The sequence below is a fragment of the Alligator mississippiensis genome, chromosome 7 (genome assembly GCF_030867095.1).
Source record: "Alligator mississippiensis isolate rAllMis1 chromosome 7, rAllMis1, whole genome shotgun sequence".
Classification (NCBI taxonomy): Eukaryota; Metazoa; Chordata; order Crocodylia; family Alligatoridae; genus Alligator; species Alligator mississippiensis.
The window spans coordinates 8884782-8909293 of record NC_081830.1 but is presented as its reverse complement, the minus strand read 5'-3'; the positions used below and the strand labels follow the sequence as shown (position 1 = coordinate 8909293).

At 55.7% G+C, this 24512-nt stretch overlaps 2 protein-coding genes across 7 annotated transcripts in view; both read right to left on the bottom strand.

Moving 5' to 3' along the window:
* Positions 1 to 557: 557 nt before the first annotated feature.
* LOC102564689 (ubiquitin carboxyl-terminal hydrolase CYLD) lies at positions 558 to 8200 on the bottom strand. 3 transcript variants are annotated; one of them, XM_006273218.4, is made up of 15 exons: positions 7366 to 8200; positions 6633 to 7074; positions 6038 to 6358; positions 5832 to 5937; positions 4660 to 4988; positions 4249 to 4417; positions 3752 to 3893; positions 3367 to 3489; positions 2789 to 2880; positions 2509 to 2572; positions 2163 to 2304; positions 1978 to 2086; positions 1653 to 1771; positions 1300 to 1516; positions 865 to 1131 (listed from the first exon to the last, which is right to left on the bottom strand). In XM_006273218.4, exons 1-15 carry the CDS (start codon positions 7914 to 7916, stop codon positions 947 to 949), a joined length of 3111 nt encoding a protein of 1036 aa, XP_006273280.3. In that variant the 5' UTR covers positions 7917 to 8200; the 3' UTR covers positions 865 to 946. The 3 variants fall into 3 exon arrangements, with proteins under 3 accessions (XP_059586463.1, XP_059586464.1, XP_006273280.3); XM_059730480.1 differs by lacking the exon at positions 1300 to 1516 and having other exon boundaries at positions 558 to 1131; positions 7366 to 8198; XM_059730481.1 differs by lacking the exon at positions 1300 to 1516 and having other exon boundaries at positions 558 to 1131; positions 7352 to 7410.
* A 1569-nt stretch (positions 8201 to 9769) lies between these two features.
* NFATC4 (nuclear factor of activated T cells 4) overlaps positions 9770 to 24512 on the bottom strand; it is a 19410-nt gene continuing 4667 nt past the window's right edge. The window contains exons 1-10 of one of the 4 annotated variants that reach the window (XM_059730483.1): positions 20559 to 21229; positions 19382 to 20303; positions 18019 to 18181; positions 14611 to 14810; positions 13866 to 14038; positions 13262 to 13402; positions 12863 to 12918; positions 11918 to 12044; positions 11239 to 11787; positions 9770 to 11060 (exon numbers count right to left, since the gene is read on the bottom strand). In XM_059730483.1, coding sequence (XP_059586466.1) covers positions 10993 to 11060; positions 11239 to 11787; positions 11918 to 12044; positions 12863 to 12918; positions 13262 to 13402; positions 13866 to 14038; positions 14611 to 14810; positions 18019 to 18181; positions 19382 to 20184 — 2280 coding nt within the window. In that variant the 5' untranslated portion in view covers positions 20185 to 20303; positions 20559 to 21229 and the 3' untranslated portion in view covers positions 9770 to 10992. Of the gene's footprint in view, positions 11061 to 11238; positions 11788 to 11917; positions 12045 to 12862; positions 12919 to 13261; positions 13403 to 13865; positions 14039 to 14610; positions 14811 to 18018; positions 18182 to 19381; positions 21230 to 22567; positions 23058 to 24512 lie in introns of those variants that run through there. The other 3 variants (XM_014607030.3, XM_059730482.1, XM_019487705.2) reach the window with 3 other exon arrangements.

Sequence of the window (24512 nt, the reverse complement as noted above, 5' to 3'; positions counted from 1 at the left end):
GGTTGAAGCAGCAGTTTCTCCACAAAAGTCCAGTCTACCAGTCAGCCCATGTGATTCAAGAGTTAAGACGGTTCTGATGCCCCTCTTGAAGGGTGTATAGATCAGAATATGTGGTCTAAATTCATATTCACAGAATACGTGAAGAATAGATGGTCTAAATTCTTCTCTCTCCAGAATTTAGACCACCTATTTGGAGGTGGGGGAATGGGACACAGGCCCTTTTTCTTCTGGGAGGTTCCAGCCTGGGGTGGGGGGTAGGGAATGGGATATGAGATTTTCTTTTGGAGGTGTAGGCTTTATGCAGGGCACAAGAACGGGGTGGCTCAGGGGTGCTGAATTAGTGGGTGTTGGGGAACCATACCAGTGCCAATTTTGCCCCAGCCCAGGGGACAGTGCTCACGGGTGGGAAATGAGATGCAGGGGGCCAGTAACCCTTTACACAATGAAGAGGAAGGGGGTTCAAAACCCTGAAAGATGTATGGGAGCTCTCTCAAGGCAGCAAGGGAAAAATCAGGCAGGACTGAAGCTATACCAAGAAATAAATTCCATGCACTAAATAGCAAAATAAAGTGCAACTTTATTTAAAATAAATTTTTCAAAAGTGGTTTCTCTCCCTGTCCCTCTCCCTTTTTGCATAGTTTTACAAATGAGCAGCAGAAGGGGTGGGCTAGAAGATACAGTACAACGGACCTGGGGTGGAAGGGATGTCCACAATGGAACAGATCAGTGGTGGGGGGAGAGGGTACAGTGGAACACCCCTTTAAGGGGTACCACAAGCTGACTGAAGTGACCAAATACTTCACACCAGTTCCTTAATGGCACAGTTTCATTGCAGGGTAATGAAAGTCCTGATAATAAAGTCCATTTAGCCTTCCCTGAGTGGCAGTCCTGAGTTTCATAGTGCTTCTTTCTGTATCCTTCCCTGCAGAGTGCTGGAGGGAAGGGTTTATTTGTAAAACCCAAGGGCAGTGTTGTGGTAGAGGCACATGTAAGCATCACAGAGCAGGCGTCGGGCACAAGGGGGAAGGGACTTGGGGTCCAGAGCTTGGAGCTCCTTGGGGGACATCTCCAGGTAGTCGGCCACCTCTGGACATGGGGTGACCCGTGGGATGTTGAAGCCATTCTGGCCACCTGGAAGAAAAAGGAAGGGAAGGGATTAAAAAGACAGAGAGGGGGAGAGAGATGCATAGAGGGAAAAAAAGAAAATAGATGGAAAAGGCAGTGGAATCACCCCTATGGCAGCTCCCAGGATGTCCACAGCACGGAGCTGCCCCATATACCCCCATGTGCACATCTCACCCTGGCGGTCTGCCATGCTGTCAAAGAAGAGCCAGTGCTCAGGGCGGGGCCCATGGCGAACAAATGCCACGTAATGGCTGGTCTGGATGCAGAGGACAGCATAGAGCTGCATAGTCTGGCGGGGCAAAGGGACTGGCAGAGGAGGCAGGTGGGAGAGCTCTGGGGGCAGGCGCAGCAGCCGGGGGTGGTGGGAGCTCCGGGCCCGGTGACGGTGCACCTGTGAGGGTGCAGAGAGGGTGTGACTTGTGCGTCATGCCTCCATTCCCCACTGTGCCCCCAGCAACACCCCCTCTTCCACTCCCCCCCATCATCCTGTGGGCACTTCTTGTGTTGCCCCCTGGTAGCTGGGTTACCTGCTGGCAGCAGACACTGCAGTACTGCCGGGTGCTGCCTGCTGTGATGTGGGGGTCCCCATAGCACTGGGGACATTCACTCACTGCCAGTTCCTGGCAGATACAGCACTCCCGGGGAGCTACAAAGAAGTGGGGAAGGGTCCATTCACCTCCAGCGTGCGGACCCTGGAGTAGATACCTCCTGCCCGTACCCCCGTAGATGCCCACTCCCTGCCCCAGTCCCCCCTACAGACACCCTCTCTGTTCCCCCTTCTCATAATAGATTTCTGTTCTTGCCCCCTGCAGGCTTTCCTTCAACCTGCTCCCACCCTCCATATTCCTTTACCATCCTCCAGCAGGTCTGTGAGATCCAGCTGCAGGCTAGGCAGGATGGTGGCAAAAGCCTTGAAGTCCTTCCCATTTCGGGGCATTTGCAGGATCAGACAGGAGGGGGCCTGTTGGAAGGGGAGGTCAGTGCTGAGGGTGGAGCAGTGCCAGGCCTGAGCCCCCATCTCCCAGCCCAGCTCTCACCTCCGTGAACTTGAGGTCACCGGTGGCCAGGGAGCCCTCCAGCAGCTGCTGCACTGTGGGAACCCCCTGAGTCACCCCGGGCAGGGCCCCCTCCATGAAGATTTGGTAGAAGATGCAGCCCTGGGGGTCCTTGTCTGCTGACCTGGGCATAGAAAGCAGGCTTAGTAGGGGTGTGATGAGGGGGATGTAGCTTGGGAAAGGAGTGGGTTTCAGTGGGGTAGGGAGCACTGGGCAAGGGAAGGAGAGAACTGGGAGTAAGTAATGGGGTTGGAGCGCAGTAAAGGGGAGCTGGGAAGTGGATGGATGGGCAGACAGCAGAGGCTTGTGGGGGAGTGGGGAGGCTTACCGGATATTAAAGAGTGGCTCGCCCTTCAGCACCCGGAATAGCAGGGTGAGAAACTCCTCGGGGTCTGAGGGGGGGGACACAGATGAGAGCAGGGAAACCCCCTTGCTCCCCACCTCCCCTCTGCCATCCTGCACTCACCCTTCCCTCATACCCCTCACCGCTGTTCCCTTGAACTCCCACCCCCTTCCCCTTTATCCTTTCCACCACCTCGGGCTTCTCCCCTCTCCATCCCTCCCCCACCAGACTCCTTTGGTCTCCAACCCCCATTACCCTACCCTACCTTTCTCCTCGCAGGTGAAGCCCGGAGAGGATCCAGCAGCCTCCAGCACCCGGCGCAGGGACATCACCTTGGTGGCACAGACGTAGCCGTGCCTGGGGTGGGGGACAAGGCAGTCACCCTCAGGGCAACTTGTGCACTAACCCCCTCTGCTCTCCACAGGCCCCTCAGTACTTCCTGCAGAGGTCTGTTGTCCCCCGTTGGCTTTGAACACACCAACTACTCCCAGCAGACCCCTGCTCCCCATCTCAGACCCCTCCTGGAGCCCCCCACACTTCTCTCCACCTCCAAAACCTCCATCACTACCAACCTCCTACCTCCCCACCACAATCCACAGATCTATCCCTCAAATCCCTCTGACACCATTCTTCTGCCTCCCCAAAGACCATTTTTCTTCTCCCACTCCACACAGACCCCTGGCCCCAGCTTTATCATAACCCTTCCTGTCTCTTGCTACCTTTCCTACCCCTTATGACACCCCCGACCTCCCTACTCTGCTTCTCCCCCAGAGCCCTTGCTGGCCTCCATTTCCCTGGTGGCTCCCACTTGCAAGCACAGTCTTTCCCCTCAAAGGGTCTCACTTGCGCAGGGGGTTGACAATCTCGGTTCTCAGCAGGTCCCGGGTCTCCACATAGGATTCTCCATCGTTCTTGTCTGCAGGGCGCAGAAGCAGGGAGTCCAGCACTGAGCTGAAGGTGAACATGCTGGGGGAGAAGGGACAGGACACTTGGGTTCAATCCCAGCTCTGGGACAGGAGGAGAGTCTAATGGGTAAGCTGAGTTGGGCAGGGAGTCAAGATACCTGGGTTCTCTCCTCAGCCCCAGGATGGGAGAGGGGTCTAATGGGTTAGAGCAGGGGGGCAGAGTTATACCCCAGCCCAGGAGAGGAGTGAGATCTATTGGCTAGAACAGGGCAGAGGCTGTGGCTATAAATGCGGACAGCCTGGGTTCTCAGGGGGTCACTCACCAGAAGAGGGTGGCATCCAGGTAGCAGGAGTTGCAGTGACCCTGAATCCCCTTCTTCCAGCCGGTAAGCCGCTGGCCCCCTTCCTCCCCCAGTGCTGGAGGGGTGTTCTCCAGCACCCGCTCGCTGGCATAGATGCGGAAATCTGGGGGGAGGGACAGAAAGGGAGATGTGAGGGGGATCTGTCCCCACATTTAGATCTTTTCCGATCTCCATTTCCTTGCCTGTGATTCCCTGCCCCACCCTGCAAAGAGAGGTGCCCCCTCCTCCCATCCTCCAGCCTGCTGTGCCCCCTTCTTTTGCCAATAGTCAGCTTACTATAGTCCCCCACCCATCTCCTTCCACCCCTCACTCTACCTTTAATCCCCTTCCTCTGCCGTCCTTCCCTTCCACACTTTTACTCCATTCCTTTCTTCCCCACCCCATGTCCCACTACCTTGGGATGTGCCCCATCCCCCTTCTGTCCCATCCTACTACCCTTCCTCCTAAATCATTCAAACCTAGTGAGTTGCAGCGCAGCACAGGGTTCTCCAGGGGCTGGGGTACCCCAAAGCGGGAGTCTGGACGGCAGTGGCGCAGCTTCACAAAAAAGCCCTTGTCTGGTGGGCACTGGAAATAGCGCGTCCCTCGGTAACTCCCATCTGTGCAGCTTGAGGCCAGTGGCTCTTCCTGAGGAACCACAATCCAGTCTGCTTAGAGATCTGGGAGTTATGTGCCCCCCTACCTTCAGGAAAGTGACCCCCCCCCATAGGAATAGGTGGTGCCACTCAACACGGATATGGGGTTTCAGTGTGCCCTTATGGGGAAGTGACCCTAATGGGTACAGGGGGGGTCTATGTCTCAGTGGGGAGATGACCCCTCTAGTGGCTCCCACCCATTGTCCCACAAGCATCCCATCCCTGTTGTCTCACCAGCTCTAAGCCAGCAATGGTCTCTCCCACTTCTGGTAGGTTTCCAATCCACCGGATGACCCCATATATCGGAGGATCGTGCACCTCCACCATGGAGTAGATTTCCAGTGGAATCACAAGCGTCTTCTCTTCATCATTCTCCTCTGGCTCTTTCTCCTTCTCCCCCTTGTCCTTGTCCACAAATATGGAGGTGAGTGAGGCTGGGGGCCCCTTTGGAGAGTGCTGTTCTATCCTGGGTGGATACCGGATGGACGGGGAACATGGTGGGTCTTCAGGAAACCCTAGAGAGGGGTTATCTATTGAGGCCTTGGGGTTATGCTCAATCTTTTCTGTAAGAAAAGGAAACAAAACATGCCAGACCTGACTTAGAAGGTGGCTTGGAGGGAAGGGCTACCACCGAAGTGCAGATAGGTGACAGTGGATGATAGCCCTCTTGCCCAATGGGAAAAGGCTACCTACCATTGAAGTGCCCATGTTGGTTTCACTGGATATCAGTGGATATCACTGTGGCAGTCCTATCACTAGGTGAGGGAACCTACCATTGAAGCAGCCATGGTAAAAATAATATATATCACTGGAGGGGCCACATTAGCTGGCAATGATGTCATTGAGACGGCCATATAATTAGGTGGAAGACCTGCCACAGAGAGGGCCCCTTTGCCCAGATGGTAGAAGCTGTGTCAGGAGGCATTTATCTTCCATGACTGGGAATCAAGCTAGTGGCATGGCCATCTTGACTAATGGGAGATACAATTTTAAGACAGGAGATGCATTTCTAGGGCAGTGAATTGGGATTCCTGCTGGGTGATTTGGAAGAGAACTATGGTTGGGGCAGCCAGCTTGGTCACTGAAAAAAACCTCTGCTCAAGTGGATGTCTCGGTCACTGCTTTGCCCACCCACTCATGTGGTGGCCATCTCGATTATGTGGCTATCCAGCTTGAGTAGGATTAGGGCTGCAGGCATACCCATCGTTTTTGTCTCAAAGGCCCACATCAGCCTGGCACAGAGAAAGGCAGCTCTATAGCATGGCTGGGAGTGAGGCCACCAGAGTGGCCATCTTTAACACTTTTCTGAGTGAATATTTCAGGCCCTGGAATGGGTATTATAAGCCCTGTGGCTCAAGGTGAAGCTCAGCCAGGCTCTCAGCCATGATGTTTGCTGCAGTTCCTACCTTTATATACTTTGGAGATCGGCAAGAGAAGTCCATGCTCTGGGGAAGGAAAATGGCAGAGGGCATGACCCTTGAAGACACCATCCCACGAACCAATAGGCTGGTCCTGCAGGGTGAAAAAGAAGGAGGATGAAGGAAGCCCTGCCCAAGGGAATCTCGCAGTGGGATTCACCCTCCCTACACAAAGGAATTTGAGGTTTCATTACCAGGTGGATGCCCACAAAGATGCCAGCATGCTCCTTCTCCGGCAGGTAGTCGCAGAACATCACGGTGCCTGTAGGACGGCTGTCATCCATGTTGAAGAAGACACGGTCACCGAGCTCCAAAGAAGGGGACCTCAGGGGGTCATCCTCTACCTGCTGCAACCTGTTGCGAGCCTTGCTGCTGCCCCAGCGGGGCCTTGGGGGGCTGCCTTCATCTGGTTCAATCCGACTCACAGGGACAAAGACCCCGCAATTCTCCCGACATGAGAAAAACTTCTGGTCTTTGAAGGACCCGTCTGTGAAGCCCTTCCCAGCTGCTGACCCCTGCGGGGGATGAAGTATATGTACATGGATGTGATGCATGGATGCATCAGCCAACTAGTCTTCCTGCCTGCCGTCCCCAAGAGGGGAAAAACCCTGTGACCCATCACTCACCCTCACTGAGCAAACAGTCCCCTGCCCTCAGGCTGGATCAGATCCAGTACCCCCAAGAGAGGACAGGCCCCACGCAGCACTCGCCACCCCAAACTCTTCTGTTCCCCTGCACCAGGGTGAGATTGGTGCCAGTGCTCCCCAGAGTCCCCACTGCTTCACTCACCACCAATTCCACCCCAAAGATGATCCCAGCTTCATCTCTGTTCTTGCTCACGGGTCCCCGGTAGCGTACAACACCTCTCACTTTCTCCCCAGACGCTGAGGTGATCTGGACCCGGACCTGGTCCCCCCGGCGCAGGACTGAGAGCCGTCGGAGCAGCTCCTCCTGCTTGAAAAGCCCCAGCCGCTCCTCCCCGTTGGTGACCGCCTGTAGCAGCCTGGCGTAGGTCTCGCTCAGCTCCAGCACCGCTTTGGAGGGCACCTTCACCATCTCCTCTGTATCCAGCACTTGGGCCCTGAAGGTAGGGTCCCGGGACGGGGCCTCCTCTAGCGGTGCAGCCTGGCTCAGGAGGGTGCCCTGGGGGACCCACACCTCCACGCCCCCGGCGAAGTCCTTGATGGAAATGTAGAACCGGCGCGGCCTCATGGCGAAGGGTGGGCTGGACCTGGGGTGAGAGCAGAGATCAGAGGAGGCAACCCTGCTCTGGGGCTGATGGGGAGGGGCATTGAAGAAAGTGGGGAAAGCCTAAAGGAGAACCAGCTGAGAAACCCCATGCCAAAGGGGTCTCGGAGCTGGCCCAGGAGGCTCAGAGCTGGTGGGACCCAAAGGGGCATCTCCACCCGGCTTCCCCAATGCTGGCTGGCGGGTCACCCTGGGGTGGGGGAAGGAGGAGGGAGTGCATCCTCGAGAGAGAGGAGGGGGAAGGAGGCAGAGCCCCTCACAGACAGATGCAGACCCTGACACCGCCGCCGCCTTCACTTCTCCAGCTTCATCTTGCGGCTCCCGACCTCTCCTCCTCCAGGACGGCTTCCTCGGCCCGCCTCGCCCCCCGGGGGCAGCCGGGCGCAGGCCGGGGGCGGCCAGGCCGGCGGGCAGGCGGGCGCGGGGCGACGGCGGGGCAGCTGCAGGGGCCCAGCCCGGCCCCGCGTGACCCTGACCGCGGGAGGCAAACTTGCGAAGCAGGAAGTGCGCGAGGGGGCGGGGCGAGGGGCGGGCCGAGGGGCGGGCACTCCCCGCGGAGCCAATGGGGCGGGTGGAAAACCCGGGGAGGAAGGGGCTGAGACAGGCGGAGCAGGATCGGGATCGGGATCGGGGGTGCACTCCTGCTGGGCACAAGCGCGTGTCCCTGCACCCCTGTGCTGCAAGGGCTGCGTCTTGGCACGCGCCGCTTTCTGCACCCGGCTCCACTGCCCTGCAGCCACCTCTGGTGAGGAGCGGTGCGCCCAGGAGGAGGCGGAACGAGCAAGCGCCTCTGCAGCGTGGTAAGAGATGCGGCGGCATCTGCATCCCGGGCCGGGCTGAGAAGGAGTGCGCCCTGGGGGGCCCCGAGGGGCAGCAGAAGCTCAGGGGAGGGGTGCTGTGTTATGTAAGAGGTGCTAAGGGGCAGCAGGTCTCTGCACATGTGGGTGCTGCAGGGGGACTTGCAGGGCATTTCAGGGAGGGGGTGGAGGAGCCCCTCGGGGTTGCATTCATGAGGTCTCCCCCTCCAGGTGGAGCATGAGGTCCCCAGTACACTGAGCTTCCCATGCGGGGACTATAGCCCTCAGCCTCAGCACCAGCGCGTACCTGGGTCAGCCCTCCATCTCCGTACCTGCATTGCGCCCCTGCTAGTCCCCACTGGACACCCAGATCTCCAAGCCCCTTTCTTCCCCCCCACTGTTTCTTCCCCCAATCATTTCCTCCAAGTCCCCCCCCCCCCCCAACTGCTGTCCTAGCCCCTTCTCTAATTCATAGAAATCATAGAAAATTAGGGTTGGAAGGGACCTTCATCTAGTCCAACCCCCTGCTCAAAGTAGAGCCATCCCCAACTAGATCATCTCAGCCAAAGCTTTGTCTAGTCGGGTCTTAAAGACCTCCAAGGATGGAGATTTCCCCACCTTTCTGGGTAACGTGTTCCAGTGTTTTACTACTCTCCTAATGAGAAAATTCTTCCTAATATCTAACCTAAACTTCCCTTGCTGCAACTTTGCTCCTTGTTCTGTCATGTGCCACCACTGAGAACAGTCCAGCTCCATCCTCTTTGAACCACCTTCAGGGAGCTGAAGGCTGCTATTTAATCCTCTCTTCTGCAGACTAAATAAGCCCGGTTCCCTCAGTCTGTCTTCATAAGTCATGTCCCCTAGCCCCCAAACCATTTTTGTTTCCCTCTGCTGGACTCTCTCTCCAATTTGTCCATCTCCTTTCTGTAGTGGGAGGCCCAAAACTGAACACGGTACTCCAGATGTGGTCTCACCAGTGTTGAATAACAGGGAGTAATCACTTCCTTTGACCTACTGGCAACACACCTACCAATGCAGGATGCTGTTAGCCTTCATGACAACAAGGGCACACTGTTGGCTCTCCATCTTACTGTCCACTGTAACCCCCAGGTCCTTTTCTGCAGAGCTGCTGCCCAGCGTGTGCATGGGATTGTTCCATCCTAAGTGCAGGACTTTGCACGTGTTCTTGTTAAACCTCATGAGATTTCTTTTGGCCCAATCCTCCAATTTGTCTAGGTCACTCTGAATCCTAGCCCTATCCTGCAGTGTATCTACTTCTCCCCGCAGCTTGGTGTTCTTTGCAAACTTGCTGAGGGTGTACCCCATCCCATCTTCCAGATCATTAATGAAGACACTGAACAAAACCAACCCATAGGGCACTCCACTTGATACCACCAGTTGCCAACTAGACACTGAGCCACTGATTACCACTCTGAGCCCAATGCTCTAGCCAGTTTTCTATTCACCTAACAATCCATTCATCCAGGTCGTACTTCCTTAGCTTGCCTGCAAGAATGTTTTGGGGGACCGTATCAAAAGCCTTGCTCAAATCAAGGTAAACCACATCCACTGGTCTCCCTGCATCCACAGAACCAGTCATCTCATCTTAGAAAGCAATCAGGTTGATGAAGCATGACTGTCTTGGTGAATCAATGCTGAGCACTCCTAATCAACTTTTTTTCTCTTCCAAGTGCTTAGAAAAGGATTCCTTCCCAGCCCCCTCTCCATTCTCCCTCCACTAGAGCCACTGTCAGGCCCACTCCCATCCCCTCCTCCCCTTCCCCCAACTTCCTGCCCCTGCATCCTTTCCCCATCCTACTTTTTCCCACTGAAATCTCCACCCCTCCCCTCCTCCCTCACCACTGCCCTGATGCCACCCCCTCCAGTCAGATGCCTTTAAAGTATTAGGCTTTCTTTGTTTCTTTTTTAGATCCATTTATTTCATTACAAAAAAAAAAAACAACTGGGAAAAAGATGGGGGGTGGGGTGGGGAGGGACAACAATACAAAAAATAGATATAACCCTCCACCCTCTGAGCTGTTAACCCCTTCCCTTCCCTCAAAAAAAGAAAGCAGGGGCTGCAACTGGAGGGCGCAGAACAGGAAGGAGAGAGGTGAGTCCATGCCACATGCCCATAACCCCCTATAACATACTTGCCCCTCCCCGAATCCATGGGGTCTCCTAAGGGGTTTCAATGTCCCTCCTCCCCCTGAAATGGGATGGCACAACCTGACTCCTCCAGTTCACCACATATGCATTTCCTCCCCTTGGTCTTTGCCCCTCCTGTGCTCACCTTGCCCCCAACTCTACTCCCCCTCAAACAGATCACTCCTTCTTTGAGTGAGTAGAAGGCTCCCCACTATGGGCGTTGGAAATAGGGGTGTTCACAGGGTTCCCACTAGGGAAAGAAACCTCACACATGGCCCAATCGTGGGGCAGAAGGATTTGCCCCACTTTTCAGGTTGGGGGACAACAAGGTGGGATGTTGGGGGTGACAGCCCCATCTCCCACCTCCACCCTGCCCTGCAGTGGGGGCTAAGTACAGTGGGGGCAGGAAATGGGGTAGCATTATTGGGGAGCTATGGGGCAAGATGGAAAAGCTTCCAGAGTTATCCATCTCCAGCAGAGGTGGAAAGGGACCAACAAACAGATGGAGGAATGGACAAATGTGTGTGAATAAATTTGGAGGAATGGATGGAGGGAATTGTTCTGGTATAAAGGGATGGATGGATGAGAGTAAGCAAGCTTGGATGGACAGATGGATAAATAAGAGGAAAGGAGTAAGACTGGATGGGTGGAGGGAGAGATGAAGATAACCATGGATGGATGAAATTGAGCTGTGATGGAATGGATGGGTGGATGAATATGGGTCTACTAGAAAGGAGGAGGGAAAGGGTAAGTTTGGATGGATGGATGGACGGATGAACAAATGGATGGAGCTTAGACAGACAGATCTTAAGCAGGCAGGCTGACAGACTCGCCTGCCCCATGCTGCCCAGGCCTTGCTTTCCAGCTCTAATGCCCCCCACCTCGCTGGCTGGCTGCGCTGGGTCAGCTCTAGGGGGGTCTCTTTGCCCAAGAAGCACCCAGGAGGGGCTGTAGTCTCAGCTGCCCCTGCCCTCACAAGGTGGCTCAGGGAAGTCACTCAGGTCTCTGCCGATGATCTCAGTCACTAGTGGGGGAGAGAGGGGAGGGGAGAAAGGGTGAGGTGACCCATCGGGGACATATGGTCCCTTGCTCCTAAGACAAAAGGCCCCCATGTCCCACTCCCCACCATCCGAGTCTACTTTCCCATCAACGTGGGGCTTGCTGGGCGCTGAGGCCCACTAGAGGGAAGCATACCGTCTTACCTTCCTCCAGCGTGATGCCCTGGATGGGCAGACTCTCCCGGAAAGCTGCCCGGTATCCACTTCCACTGGGCTTCTCCAGCACCGCACTGTCTGCTGACTCTGCCTCCCCCCATTCAGGAGTCCTAGCTCCCCCCTGCTCCCCCGGGGGCTGTGCGGGGGTGAGCTGGGTGGGGGGCTGGAAGTGGGGCGAGCGGTAGCCAAGTGGGTGGAAGGGTGGAGGCACCGCAAGCCCGGGTCCCCCGTATTGCTCTACTGGGGGGTAGCGGAGAGGGGGCTCAGGGGGGAGGCAGTGGCGATAGGGTGGGGAGAGGGTGACCAGATGGGGTCCATCGGGGTATGGAGAGGGTGCCCCATAGCCTGTGGGGGAGTAGCTGGCCCCATAGGGAGTGCTTTCAGGGTAGCAGGGGAAGGGGGGCCGGCTGGGAGAGAAATCCATGTCCCTGGGGATCTCTGGGGAATAGGGGGAGCCGTGGGGAGGCCCTGGGGAAGGGGAGCCAGGGGGGAAGCCTCGGAGTGGGGAGTCAGGCGATGGTTCCTCCTTGAATATCACTGTGGGGGGAAGAGGGGCTTAGAGATGAATAAACAGGCAGCCCCTCTTCCCTCCCCCACACCCATCTCTCCTGCCCCTGTCCTTATCTCCCCTCCCTCCTACCATCCCCATGTCCCCCAACACACTCACTGGGCAGGTACTTGAAGGACTGGGTGGGGCTGCGTTTCCGACGCCCATTGGAGACGTAGAAATAGGCCTGGACAGGACGGGACACCCGGGTATTGTTGTACTCGGGGACCGTGAGGGTCAGCGTGGTCTAGTGGGAGAAGAGAAGAGTGTCTGGTGAAGTGCGGGGGGGGGGCACCTAAAAAAGCAATTCACTTGAGGGACCCAGATCCAGAGAGATCCTGTCCAGATTTTCCCTTCTATCCATTCTGTTCCTTCGGGAGTGGATCCATGGCAGGATTTCCACTACCCTCACACCACTACTTTGGATAGATTCAATATGGACTTTCTCCTGTCTCAACCCCACTCCCACCAAACTGATCCAGTCCAGCATTTCTGCTAGCCACACTCGCTTCAACCTAGGGGAAATCCAGCCCAGGATTTCTTCATTACCATTGCAGGGTGTCTAGATCCCCAGTCCAAGATTTCTTGAGTCTCTGCCCACTTCCCCCCAGGAATTCCCCCACCCCTGGCCCAGGCACTACCCAGGCTAGGTGGAACTGGGCTGGGATTTTCTTTGCCCTTGCACCACACCCCTGCCCTCTTAGGAGGCAGTTCAAGGCTCACATTATCTCACCCTGCATGCATGTATGAACACAGGGCTGGATTTCCCACCAAATAGCTCTGTTTCCGCTAGGTGGAATCAGGCTGAGACTTCCCCAACTCCCACCTCTATTCCCCTAGGGGTATCTGGTCCAGAAGCTTCCTCCATCTGCTCACTTCGCCCTACATTAGGTCAGTCCAGGACTTCCCCCATGATGGCCCCTAAGTGAAGTTAGTCCAGGATTTCTGCCTATCTACACTTTTTACCCTGGTGGATCCAAAACCAGATCCAGCATGGATGAATCCAGTCCAGGATCCCTTTGCCTCCACCCACTCTCAAGAGGCTCCAACCCATCTTTTCCTTACCTCATTGCTCTTGAGCCGATTGATGCAAGCCTCCTCTTCCCATTGGAGCTTCCCATCTGCAACCAGAGGAGATTGGATCAGAGGCCACCAAGGGGCGGAGCTTCAGGGAGGGGGGAGGACAGATGGGGTGGGGAAACAGGGAGGGGTGTTGGAGAGATAGGAGGGGGATTCCCTGGGAAAGGGGTTGGTGGAGGCAAGAAATTGTGGAGGGAGCTATGAGGTGGGGATGGGAGAATAGGGAGCATGGAGGTCTCAGGATAACTGAGGCAGGGACTGATGAGGTCTGCCTATCACGCAGGGAGGGGGAGGACAAAGAGGTCCTGGGGTATCTCTAGGGTATAGGGAGTAGACAATGGGGTCAGGGAGGTGCATGGGGGTTACATGGGGTGGATCACTCACCAGGACCCCTCTCAATGAAGATGACCTTAGAGTCGGGCAGGAAGTTGGCACCAGCCAGCACCATTTCTTCTCCACCACGCACTGATCCTGCGCTGATGCTGCAGCTCTCCACCTGGGGCAGCTCCTGAGCCGAGCGCTGGGCTGGGGGTAAGAGGCAGTCTGAGGCCCAGCCCAATGGCATTGCTACCCTCCCCACGCTCCTATCAGGTCCAAGTCCCTACCCTAGCAGCACTCAAGGGAAATACCCGCAGGGACCCACGGCACACTTAGTGGGACCAACCCCTAGTACTAAGCCCAGAGATCCATCCAGACTACCTCATTGGGGATACTGGCTCTATAGGTCCTTGCAAAACTGCCCACTCCTAGTAGAGTGCCATATGGGGACCTGGCTCCATGACCCCTGGACATGCCCCCAGGGATGCCATAATCATAATGCACCCACCACAGGGCTTCCCCCACGAAACTAGGCACTCTGCAGCAGGATCCCTAAGGGGTGCCTGCTTCATACACCCTGCTGCCACCATGGGCCATCTCACCTCCCCTCTCCCAGCATGCTCCTCAGGGGAACGTGCCCACAGCATCCCCCTACTAGCAGTGCACTCACAGCACTCGATGGGGACTGACGCCACCTGGATGGACACCACCTTGCCATTGCCCTGGGGCACATGGACCCGGAAGACTAGCCGGACCCTTGTATTCTTCCGTCCAATATCCGTCTCGCCCTTCCGCAGCTCAATGTCTGAGTTACGCAGCTTCAGGATCCCTGCGCAGTCAATGCTGGGGTAGGGGTAAATGGGCAGTGAGGGGGTAGTCACTGGAATGGGGGAGTCCCCATTTACCCTTTGCTAATTTACCCCTCACCTTGGAGTTTCCATTTACCCTTTGCCATTTACCACCCCCAGCCCCTGGAAATCCTGGAACTGGAATATTATGGACTGGAGCTACTGAGCCACTTATCTGGGGCAAAAACCCAGGATGGACTCTGCTGTGGGCCCCACCTCGGAGGGACAGAAATCCTAGCTTTTCCCTGGTACTGGATTATGGCCCCAACCATGTGGATGTGGGACTAATTTTTGTGGTGGGGAAAGTAGTACGGAAAACTTGGCATCAGGCTTATGTGCCCGCCCCACTCCCAGATTGGACTCTGGGTGCCATACCTCCTACCCCCAAAATGGGTAAAAATCTGGGGATGGGGATTTGTTGGGGATAGGGTTATGTCCATGGGGATGGGAGCATCATGCCACCACCTCCACATAGGTACTAAACCAAGAACCGGATCTCATTCCTCCACAGAAATGGACTCGGGCATGGGGAGAAAACCCCGAAGGCGCGCGCTCCCCAGGACTCACTTGGCAGCCATGTTGTTCTCAGGGAGCAAGGACATTTCAAGCACCTTGGTGCTGTTGACAATAGTCTCATAGCTGGCGGTAGCCACCATCTTGCCAGTGATCCGATGGACCTGGTAGAAGGCATGGGGCCGCAGGTTGCGCTCGTCAGCTGTCCCAATGAACATCTGCAGGGTCAGCGGCTTCTCATCGTAGCCCAGGAGCTGTTACAGCAGGGGGTTGGAAATGGAAGAGAGGAGCCAGGTCAGGATCCATTTGCCAATGGAGTCTGATCTGCTCCCCTTGGGATCTACTATCCTGGTTATTCCAATGAGAGGGTGGCCTGGAAATCCTAGGCTGGATTTCCCCAAAGGAAGTGGGAGAGGTAGGAAAAATGTGGATTGGATCCCCCCACCCATTTTTTGAGCGGGGTCAGTGAAGGGAATACCTCACCTAGAGATTGGCCTCTCATCCAATCTTCTCTCATTGTAGTAAAGGGAACAGTCCTTTGGGAATAGTAAAGCACATGGCAGGCCTGGATTAGATAATCCATTGCAGGGAGAGGGCGCGCAGGGAAAACCTGGATTGGTTCCCCAAAGGAGAACAAGAGCAGGGGAAGGCAAAACTCAAATTGGGTTAACCATGGAATGAGGGCAAGGAATGGGAAGAAAAACCCAGGGAAATCCTGGACTGGATTTCTTTCGCTTTGGGGGTGTTGGGTTTGCCTTATTCCAGGGAGAAAAACTGTAACGGGGGAGGAGGGGGAGCAATGTAGGAGCCTTGCGTGACTCAGTTTCTCTCCCTTAAGAGCGCTTGGGTTGGAGCATAGCCGCATCGCGTGTCTGGCCCCTGACACACACCCCGGAGCCTGGCGGCTGGCCCGGCCCAGCCAGGGTGGGGCGACGTCAGTGGTTCGGTGGTCTGGCCCCAGGGCCAGCCCAGATGTTTTTGATCAGTGGCTAGGATGCACAGCTGGACTCAATTGGAGCAAGGGAAGGAATAACAGGGAGGAAAAATAACCCTTTTGCTTCACCTCCCTTTGGGTTGTGCGAAATGGAATATTCTGGGCAGGCGGGGGCAGAGGGGGGTAGTGGGGATGAGTGGTTCCCCCTCCTTCCTCCCCTCCCCCCCACCCACACACAAGATGGAAGGAGCCTGCCAAGAAGGGCTCCAGGTCCTACATGCACATGCAGACACAACCTTACCTACTAAAAACACTTGCACAACCACACCTACTATGCACACACACACACATGCATATGACCCTACCTCCTAAATCAACACCCCCACCTACTGCTGCACACCCACAACTCCATCCCCACTTATTACACACAAACTCATTACACCCACAAATCAGCTCCCACTCATTACACTCAGTACACATGTGCACACAACTCTACATACTTACTAAACACATGCACAACTGTGACTACACCATGTACACAAACTCTGGCTCCATAGAGACATGTTTTTAGCCCTGATCCATACCAACACACCACCCCTGCCCACTAGATAAGCACACATGGGCAACACCTCCCATTACCCACATTTACATAAGCCTATCCCACCATGCACAAACACAACTACATATACACAACTTCTCATTTCATATATGGAATCATACACACATACACACACCCCTATTCCCAGCCACTCTATGCACACACAGAAAACATGCATAATCCCACCACTATGCACATGCACACACGATCCCACTCACTCCACACAAATATTCTACTCCACCCCCACCAACCACACACACACGCACGCAAACAATGAACCCACTCCACGTGCCCAGGAACACGTATGCATCCTCTCCAAACATCTCCAAACAACATTCCAACCCACATATAGACTGCTCCCATCCCCATAGACATGACCCCATCCCCCACAGATCTCCATCCCCAAGTGTGTGTGTGCGCATGTGCATGTGCATGCACGAATTCCTGTTGCCCTTTGCTGGAGGAGCAGAGCCCTGTGGTCTGTGTGTGTGCTTGGAGTCTATGTACATGCATGTTTATATGTGCATGCATGGACACTTTGGGACACACATGCATGTGTGTTTGCGTCTTGGGTGGCGTTTGTGTGTGTGTATGTGTGCATACATGTGCATTTGCAGATTACAGGGGCTGTCTGTGCATGTGTGCATGCGCCTTGAGCTCTGTGTGTATGTGTGTGTGGTGTGTGTGCAGGCCAGTCTCTGTGCTGGAGCGTGGGAAAGGACACCCCTGCTCCCATGTAGACTCCCAGGATCCCTCCTCCGCTGCCTGCTGCAGCCCTGGCTACAGTTGGACTGCAGGGGGAGGGGCAGTATCTAGTAGGGAGGTAGATGAGGTACCCATGCACACAAGACGACATGCACAGGCTGATCCTCATGCCCCCAGTATCCCTCCACTAGTCCAACCCAGACCCCTGCAGACACACATACATGCACACAACTGCTCATGGATAAACCCCTCCCCCTTCCCCATACACCAAACCGTATTTCCTCTACACACAATACCCATGCGCACACACATACAGACTGACCCCCACCCAATGTCCCAACCTACATACCTTTGACACATGCATGCCTACATAACCCCTCCCCTCACAATCCTACCCAGCTCCTCTGTTGAGATGCACACAGACCACGACATTCACACAGACTGATTTCCTCCAACCATCACACACACAAAAACACTAACACAGGCGTGCATTCACATGTACATATATGTCCCCTTCCCGGCATATCCAGCCCAGGCACACACAAGCACACATAAACACATGCACACACTGCTCCCCCCCCAACAAAGCCAACCCAGATTCTGTTTAGATACACACACACACAATCCTCCCAACCAATATGCACCTAGAGAACAAGACACATGTGCATGGCCCACCCCCTTGCCCAGTTCATTCAAACCAAATACCCCCTACACATATGCCCCTACATGTACATACATACATACATCCTCCCACACTGAGTTTTCTGGACTTCATCACAGGGTGGCCCAAATAGGGCTCTGTAGCCCAACCCAACCAACCATAGACATGGGAGGTGGGGATCCCAATGAAGGAAGAAGCTTGATGGTGAAAGAACAAATGGAAGATCAGAGGAAGGGGTAGTAAGGGGACAGACAGACGAGAGACAGAGAGATGGAAGGGGAGATAGAGAACAGACACGCGATCAAACCCAACAGTGGAACAGATGGACTTTTCCCCCAAACCCATTCCTCCCCACCTGTGCCTGGCCTTGCAATGTCAAATGTTACTCAGTAACTCCTGGGACACCCCTGTCCATATTCATGAGTGCGGTCCTTGGGGTGGGATGGGGGTGGGCAGATATCCAGCCTCTTGTACCTCCCTGGCACATCCTCTCCTTCCACTCCCACAGCAGACCCAGAGAGAGGGGAGCCTTCCCACACCAGCCCTTCCTGCCCCTCCAGCTACCTTCACTACAGGGTGCCCCCCTGGGGCGGCCTTCACTGCCCCCCGGCTACCCTCAGTCTCGTAATGGGCACGGTGGTGGCTTCGCGGCTGGACTTCAATCTTCAGCTCATACTGCTCGTACTGGCTGGGCAGGGGCCAGTCCAGGGGAGGAAGAGCTGACGACCTAAGGGGCAGATCAGAGAAGACGTGTCTCCAAGGCACTCTGTCCTGGAGGGGCACCATGCTGCAGGCAGAGGGGTGGGGGAGCTGGTTAGGGGGCACAGGACTGTGCTGCAGGGAACATAACCAGGGGCCTGAATATGTGGCACTGTGCTATAGGATGTGGGGCAGGGATTCAGTAGCAGGACCTGTTGCAATGGGGGGAGAATCAAAGGCTGTGCTATTCTGGAAGTGGCAGGTTGAGGGGGCTAGTAGGGCAAGCCATGCTGGAGGGAGAGGTGTGTTGGAGGGGTGAAGTAGGGGATGCCATACTACAAAGAGCAGGGAAAGGAGGAGCAGGGGGCATGCTGTATGGAAGAGGGCAAGAGGTGAAGTAAGGGATCAGGAATCAGTCAGGGGCACCAGGCTGCAAGGAGTGGGGCGGCAACTCAGCATGAGAGGAGCCGTGCTGCAGGTAGGGGAACTAATAGGGGGCACTGTGTTGTAAACAGCAGTATCGGGAGTCAGTACGGGGTGCTGTGCTGCAAGGGGTATTGCAGGGGTGAGGTGTGGAGGGCATGCTGCATAGGGGCACAGACAGGAGGGGTTTCTCCCCGCTCAGGCCAGACCGCAGACATTTTCCAGCCCCATTTTCTCGTCAGAGGTACGCTCAGCAAAGCTGGGAGCGGTGTTTATGCCAGCTCCCCATGTGCGTGCGGAGCCAGGGTCTGGGATCTGTAATTCAAGACACCGGCGCGTCTGACGTGGGGCTGGCTTGACAGCTTGTTATTATACAAAGGAGGCCTTGGCAGTCGAGGCAAAGGCCCAGGCAACCGCTGGCAAGATGGGGCTGGCTGGCCCAGGGGGGTGAGATGGGGAGCAGGGCAGGGGTTTTTCCTCTCCATGGGCTGCCAGCCCCAGGGCAGGAGGCACTGGCTGGCTTAGGGGGTGGGGAACTTTCTTTAGGGAGTGCCAGCCTCAGAGTGAAGGAAGGATAGTTTGGGTTGGGAGTGGGGTGCAAGGCATTTTTCCTATAGGGGGTGCCACTACCATCATGCCCCACTGTGCGGGAAGTGGCTGGTTTGTATAGGAGGTAAGCATGGGGGGGGGGGTATAGGGGATATGGCAGGGGTGGGGCTGGTGCAGAAAGTGGCCTGGATAGGGGCAGGGATGACTACGCTGTAGAAGGTGCCATTCCCTATCTGTCCCCATGGTGATGCGGTACCTGAAGATGGGGCTGTGTCCAGCGATCCGCGCCTTGGACCAGCCCAAAGGGGAGGGCACAGCCAGATAATCCATCCCTTCTTTCCGGGGGCCCCCAAATCCCGGCTCCTCCCCATTACATCCTCCCTCCTCCTTCCGTGTCAGTGCCACCGTCTGCTCAGTGGAGGTCTTGCGTGCCTTCTGGGGGATGCTTTCCGGTGGGCGCTGCCCGGGTGCATCCTCCCCACCAGCCCCATCCGCTACTTCTGCTGTGCCCTCATCCCCCAAGCTCCCACGGCGAGAGAGGCAGGGCGAGGTGGATGAATGGGTCTCTGAGCTGGAGTAGCGCCGCTTGCCGCAGGGAGAAGTAGGCCGTGGGGGCAGGGCCAGCCAGGCATCCTCTGCTCCACGGCCCCCGGCGTAGAGTGGCCAGGGATCCTCCATGCTGGCCCAGGGCTTGGGTGAGCCACAGGGTGAGCTGAGGGCAAATCTGGCTGCTGCTTCATTCAGCTCCCGTTCAACATCGTCACCAGCGGAGCAGTCATCATCAGAGAAGAAGCTCCAGGGGGAGGCACTCCCGCTGCTGGCAGGACTGGGGGTGAAGAAGCCGGAGGCTAGGGGGGCCTCGCGGTACGTCCCATAGGCTTCCAGGGAGAGGTAGTCACGGGGGGAGCAGTCCCAGTCCCCCCCACCGCCTGGGGAGATGGTGGTGATCTGGATGCTGGGGCACTCCAGCACGCGGGAGCCGCCCCCAAGGCGGACCCGCCGGGCAGGCTGGCTCTCAAAGGTGTCATCCCGTGCAGGGCGGGGTGGAGGGGAGTGCATGCCAGCCCGGGGACCCCCTCCTGGCCGAGGCGGGCAAGGGATGCCCAGCGGGGAGGCATAGGCTGGGGGGTCTCCCAGCCCCAAGGTGCAGCAAGCAGGGAGGTCTTCGGCATCCAGATCTACAAGGAGAGAGGGCAACGGGTAAGAGATGACATAGTGAAGGTTGTGTTGACAGACTCGCACAAACACGCATTCAGGCCCTTTTTCCTCCAGCAAGGGGCAGGAAGGACACCCATACACACATGCATACAGGTGAGGGCCTATCCCCTCCAGCCAGCAACACACATATACATACAAGTTTGCCTGTCCCCACCAGCAGGGGTGCAGGACAGATGGACACACGCATGCAAGCACACACAAATGCGTGCACATACTGTTCAGCGTGTCATTCTCTGCCTTGGGGACACAGGTAAAATCTAATGTAGGCTAAAAGTCTCCTGGTGCGTAGAGGCTTCCCATCCTCATCCCCATCCCCCCCCACCCACTCTGTTTGAAGTGGACTAGAAAGTGTCCTGGGAGGTGCCAAGTTCGAGTCCTGGACTGAGGCATTTCCGAGGGGAGAGGGGCAAGAGTCTTGCGGGCAGAGCCGTCTGCTCCAGAAACCACGGGCAGGAAAATTCTTCTCCCCAAAGAAACAAATATTTGGAGAGACGCAAAGTAACTTGATCTGTACCAATTTGCAGCACTGAGAAACACCTGCTTCTAATTTAAAGCCCTTTCTCTGCCCCTTTCATCATCCACTCCCTCAGCAGGAGGCTGCCGGCACCAGGATGGGGGACCCAGGGGAGGAACCTCCCCTGCAGCCAGCGCTCCTGCCCCACAGCCCCCACAGCGCCGCCCTGCTAAATCAAGCCAGGCTCTGCACGGGATCCCAGGTCCTACAGTCCTCCCCTTGCTTGCCAAGGGATTGGGGATCTGGCAGCACTGGCAGGCAATGGGGTCTGGAAACCTTCTCATGAACTTGGCAGCAGCTCCTGGGCCTCCGAATAGGCTCCACCCTTTGCAGTGGGTCAAACAACCCCAGTCTTTGGATGGGGGGGTAGGAAAGCTTGGGGGGAGGGCTCTGGGGGGGAGACATCTGAACCCAATTAAAGGCACATTCCCCTCTGCTGGCAGGGCCCCACGGTGGCCATGGGAACATAGGGCACCAGGCCAGGAATGGGGTGGGGAGGGCTATTTTGGGGCGGTGGGAGGGGGTGGGACATTGGATTCTACAGGTTAAAACCGCATGTCACCGACTGCCCTGCTCCTGCCCCAGGCCCTGTCCCACGGCCTGGTCCCACAGGGGTCAGGTGAGAGTGCAGGACAGCCATACACACCGTTTCTCTCACCTTTGACCAGACAGGCATATGCTCAAGAGGGGAGGGAGCCAAGATATGTCTCCTCTGCTGAGTTCCAAGCTTCCTACCATGCGGGAGTAGGGGGAGGAATTTGGGGCTGTGAGCTTCCCAACAGCAGTGGCCCAAATGAAGGGGTGAGGCAAGTCTGGGCAGTGAATGGGAGAGGAAAAGCACCTGGCTTCTGGCCCAGTGGGGATCCTGGTGCTACGCTCCCATGAGGCATGTGTTCCCACAGCGCAAGATGTGCCATGGAGGGGGAGATGACACCAAAGGAATGAGGTGGGTATGCACACACAGATGCACATGGCCCCTTGCACATATAGGGCTCTCGCATACAGGAATTGTGTGTGCATGTGCACATGCACATGGACTCTTGCACACAGGATCTCACCAATATGGAAAGCAAACACACAAACATGGATTTCACACATATGCACATGTATGGATAGCTTGCATATATGGGGTTTCAGGCACACGCATACATAGATGCGTAGGTATGTGACACCCTAAATACACATGCACAGGGATCACACAAAGCAGGTTTGCACACAAACAGGGATGTTCTATATGCACACACACACACAGGGACATTAAGAACACATAGGGGTATCAGGAAAACACATATGGACATGCATACACACGGATGTACTTTACATGTGCTGAAAATCTCAAACAAGAATTGGTGCATACACACTACTTGGAATTACACACACACACACACACACACAATCACTGAGACACACACATGCAGGCATCACAGACTCCCACACACACCTCGTTACCATGATCATCATCATTTTTAATACTGTTATTATTATTGTCCTAAGGATGCCCAGGGATGTCCCCTGGGATGGAGGGATGGAGACAGAGCCCCCAGCGGAAGAGATGCAGCCTCCCTCCCTTCATCCTTAATAGGACAAAACTTTCCATGCTCCTCGACTGATGGAAAAAAAAAAAAAGGAAGAAGAAGAAGAAAAATCCCCCCCGCTGTCCCTTTCCATGACCCTTTAAGAGCAGTCCCCCCAAAATAGCCCACCCCTCACCTTCCAGCGACACCCCCATCCTCACAGGCTCCTTGTCCTCCTCCCCGAAAATCAGCTTGAACTCCAGGTCCTCGTCCTCGCAGCTGGCTGCCCCCATGGGAGAGGATGGCAGATGACTGGGGTGGGGTGTGTGCGTGGTGGGGGTCACTAGGGTGGGCTGTGATGGGGGAACACTAAAAGGTGTCCCACAGTGACCCTCACCCCCTTCTTCCACTCCTCCTTTCTCTCCTTCCCTTGCTCAGCCTCAATTTTTTTCTCCCCTTTTACTATAAAAACTTCTCCCAAACTTTTTTTTCCCACCCATCAAGCCACGCCCCCATCTCCTCTGCCTCTCCTTCCCATTTGCCCACAGCAGATTCCCAGCCACGCCCCCTCCGCCCACAAAAATTTTAGGCCCGCCCCATAAAAACACTGAATGAGATGGGGGGAGGGGAAAGAAAATTAGCCATGCCCCATTTTCCCTCCATCTCTCTCTCTGATGGAATAGTTTCCCTGGTGCTGATTGGACAGCTGCCCAGGAACACCCCCACCCCACCCCCCCTTCCATCCCCCAATAGATTTCATTTGGGTTTGGAGAATCTCCCAGCTGGAGATTTAAAGAAACAGGATCTCTCATTTAAATGTGCTTGTGGGGTAAAATATTGATAGGCCCCCCCCACTCTAGGGGCACTCCATTTGTCCCCGGGGCAGCAGACTGGCTGGCTCAAGGAGTGTGGAATAAGGTCTTTGCTCCTACCCTAGAAGGACCCATTTCTAGGCCATTCCAGTCCAGGAGAAAAATTTACTTATGGTTTTTGCTCCAACTTCTGCCATTACAAATCAGTTCAAAGGAGTCCAAGTGACTCCCTCCTGTTCGTGCCATAATCAGGCTGGCTATAAAGAAACGCCAGGGTGGATTTATTTCTGCTACTGGAATGGGTTCTTCTCGTTTACTCTGACATGGGGAAGTGTTTAATGGTATCAGGGGAATTTTGGATCAATCAGAAGCCATCCCCTATCTGCCAGCCCTTGCTCCTGACCCTGTACAGATGCCTGTCCTTCAGTGCTGGGCTCCCCCAACTCTGCCAGTGCCCAATCCACAGTCCCCCTGCCTCCCCCAGCCCTGCTGGTGCCTCTCATTCCTATTTTGCACCCTCCTATTCCCCAGCCCTGCTACTGCTCTTCGCTTCTGCCCCCCAGTCCTGTCCTGTCCTTCTCAGCCCAGGTGTTGCCCTTCACCCCCGACCCACACCCCTTGCTCTCCATGCCCAGAATGGGTTAAGGCTCTCAAGTTCCCTTTTCCATGACCCTGGAGTCAGTGACGTTTTTAAACAGCATACAGCAGTCCCCTCCTCACTCGCTCCCATTAAACTAATGGAAACCAGCCCAAGCTCAAAGGGGAGGGATGAACGTGATGAGTAGGAAGGGACTGGGGCCAAACACAGCCCTAGATATGGAAGAAGAACCACTGAGAGCTCTGTGGGGTGCTGTCCCTTCCCAGTGGGATGACACCACCGCTGTACTCGGAGCTAGATCCAGGGTCCCTGTCCTAGGCCAGTAACACCCATCCCCACTCCAGCTGATCTTCTCAGCCCCCTCAAAAGCACCCAGCTCTCCCTATCTTCTAGCTGAACTCCAGTTACCCCAACACACTGTAACTCGCCCCCAAATCCCTACCAACTCCACAAATCCTCCTCCCATCCATTTTTCCATGGGTCTATCTATTCTCAAACACTCCCCTAACAGCCTGCCTGCTTGCCTATCGATCTATGTATAATCACATTGGACATGCCATCTCCACCCCCCACTGCTGTCTACCTCCCCAGCCAAGGACAGCAACGAGTGGAGCAGGCCTGATACCCTACTGTCCCTCCCCATATCCGATGAGAACAACAGTCGACTCTGTTTTGAGCTCCTGTCTGGGAAGGCACTGTGCAAATGGACAGGCAGGGTGGGTCACACCACT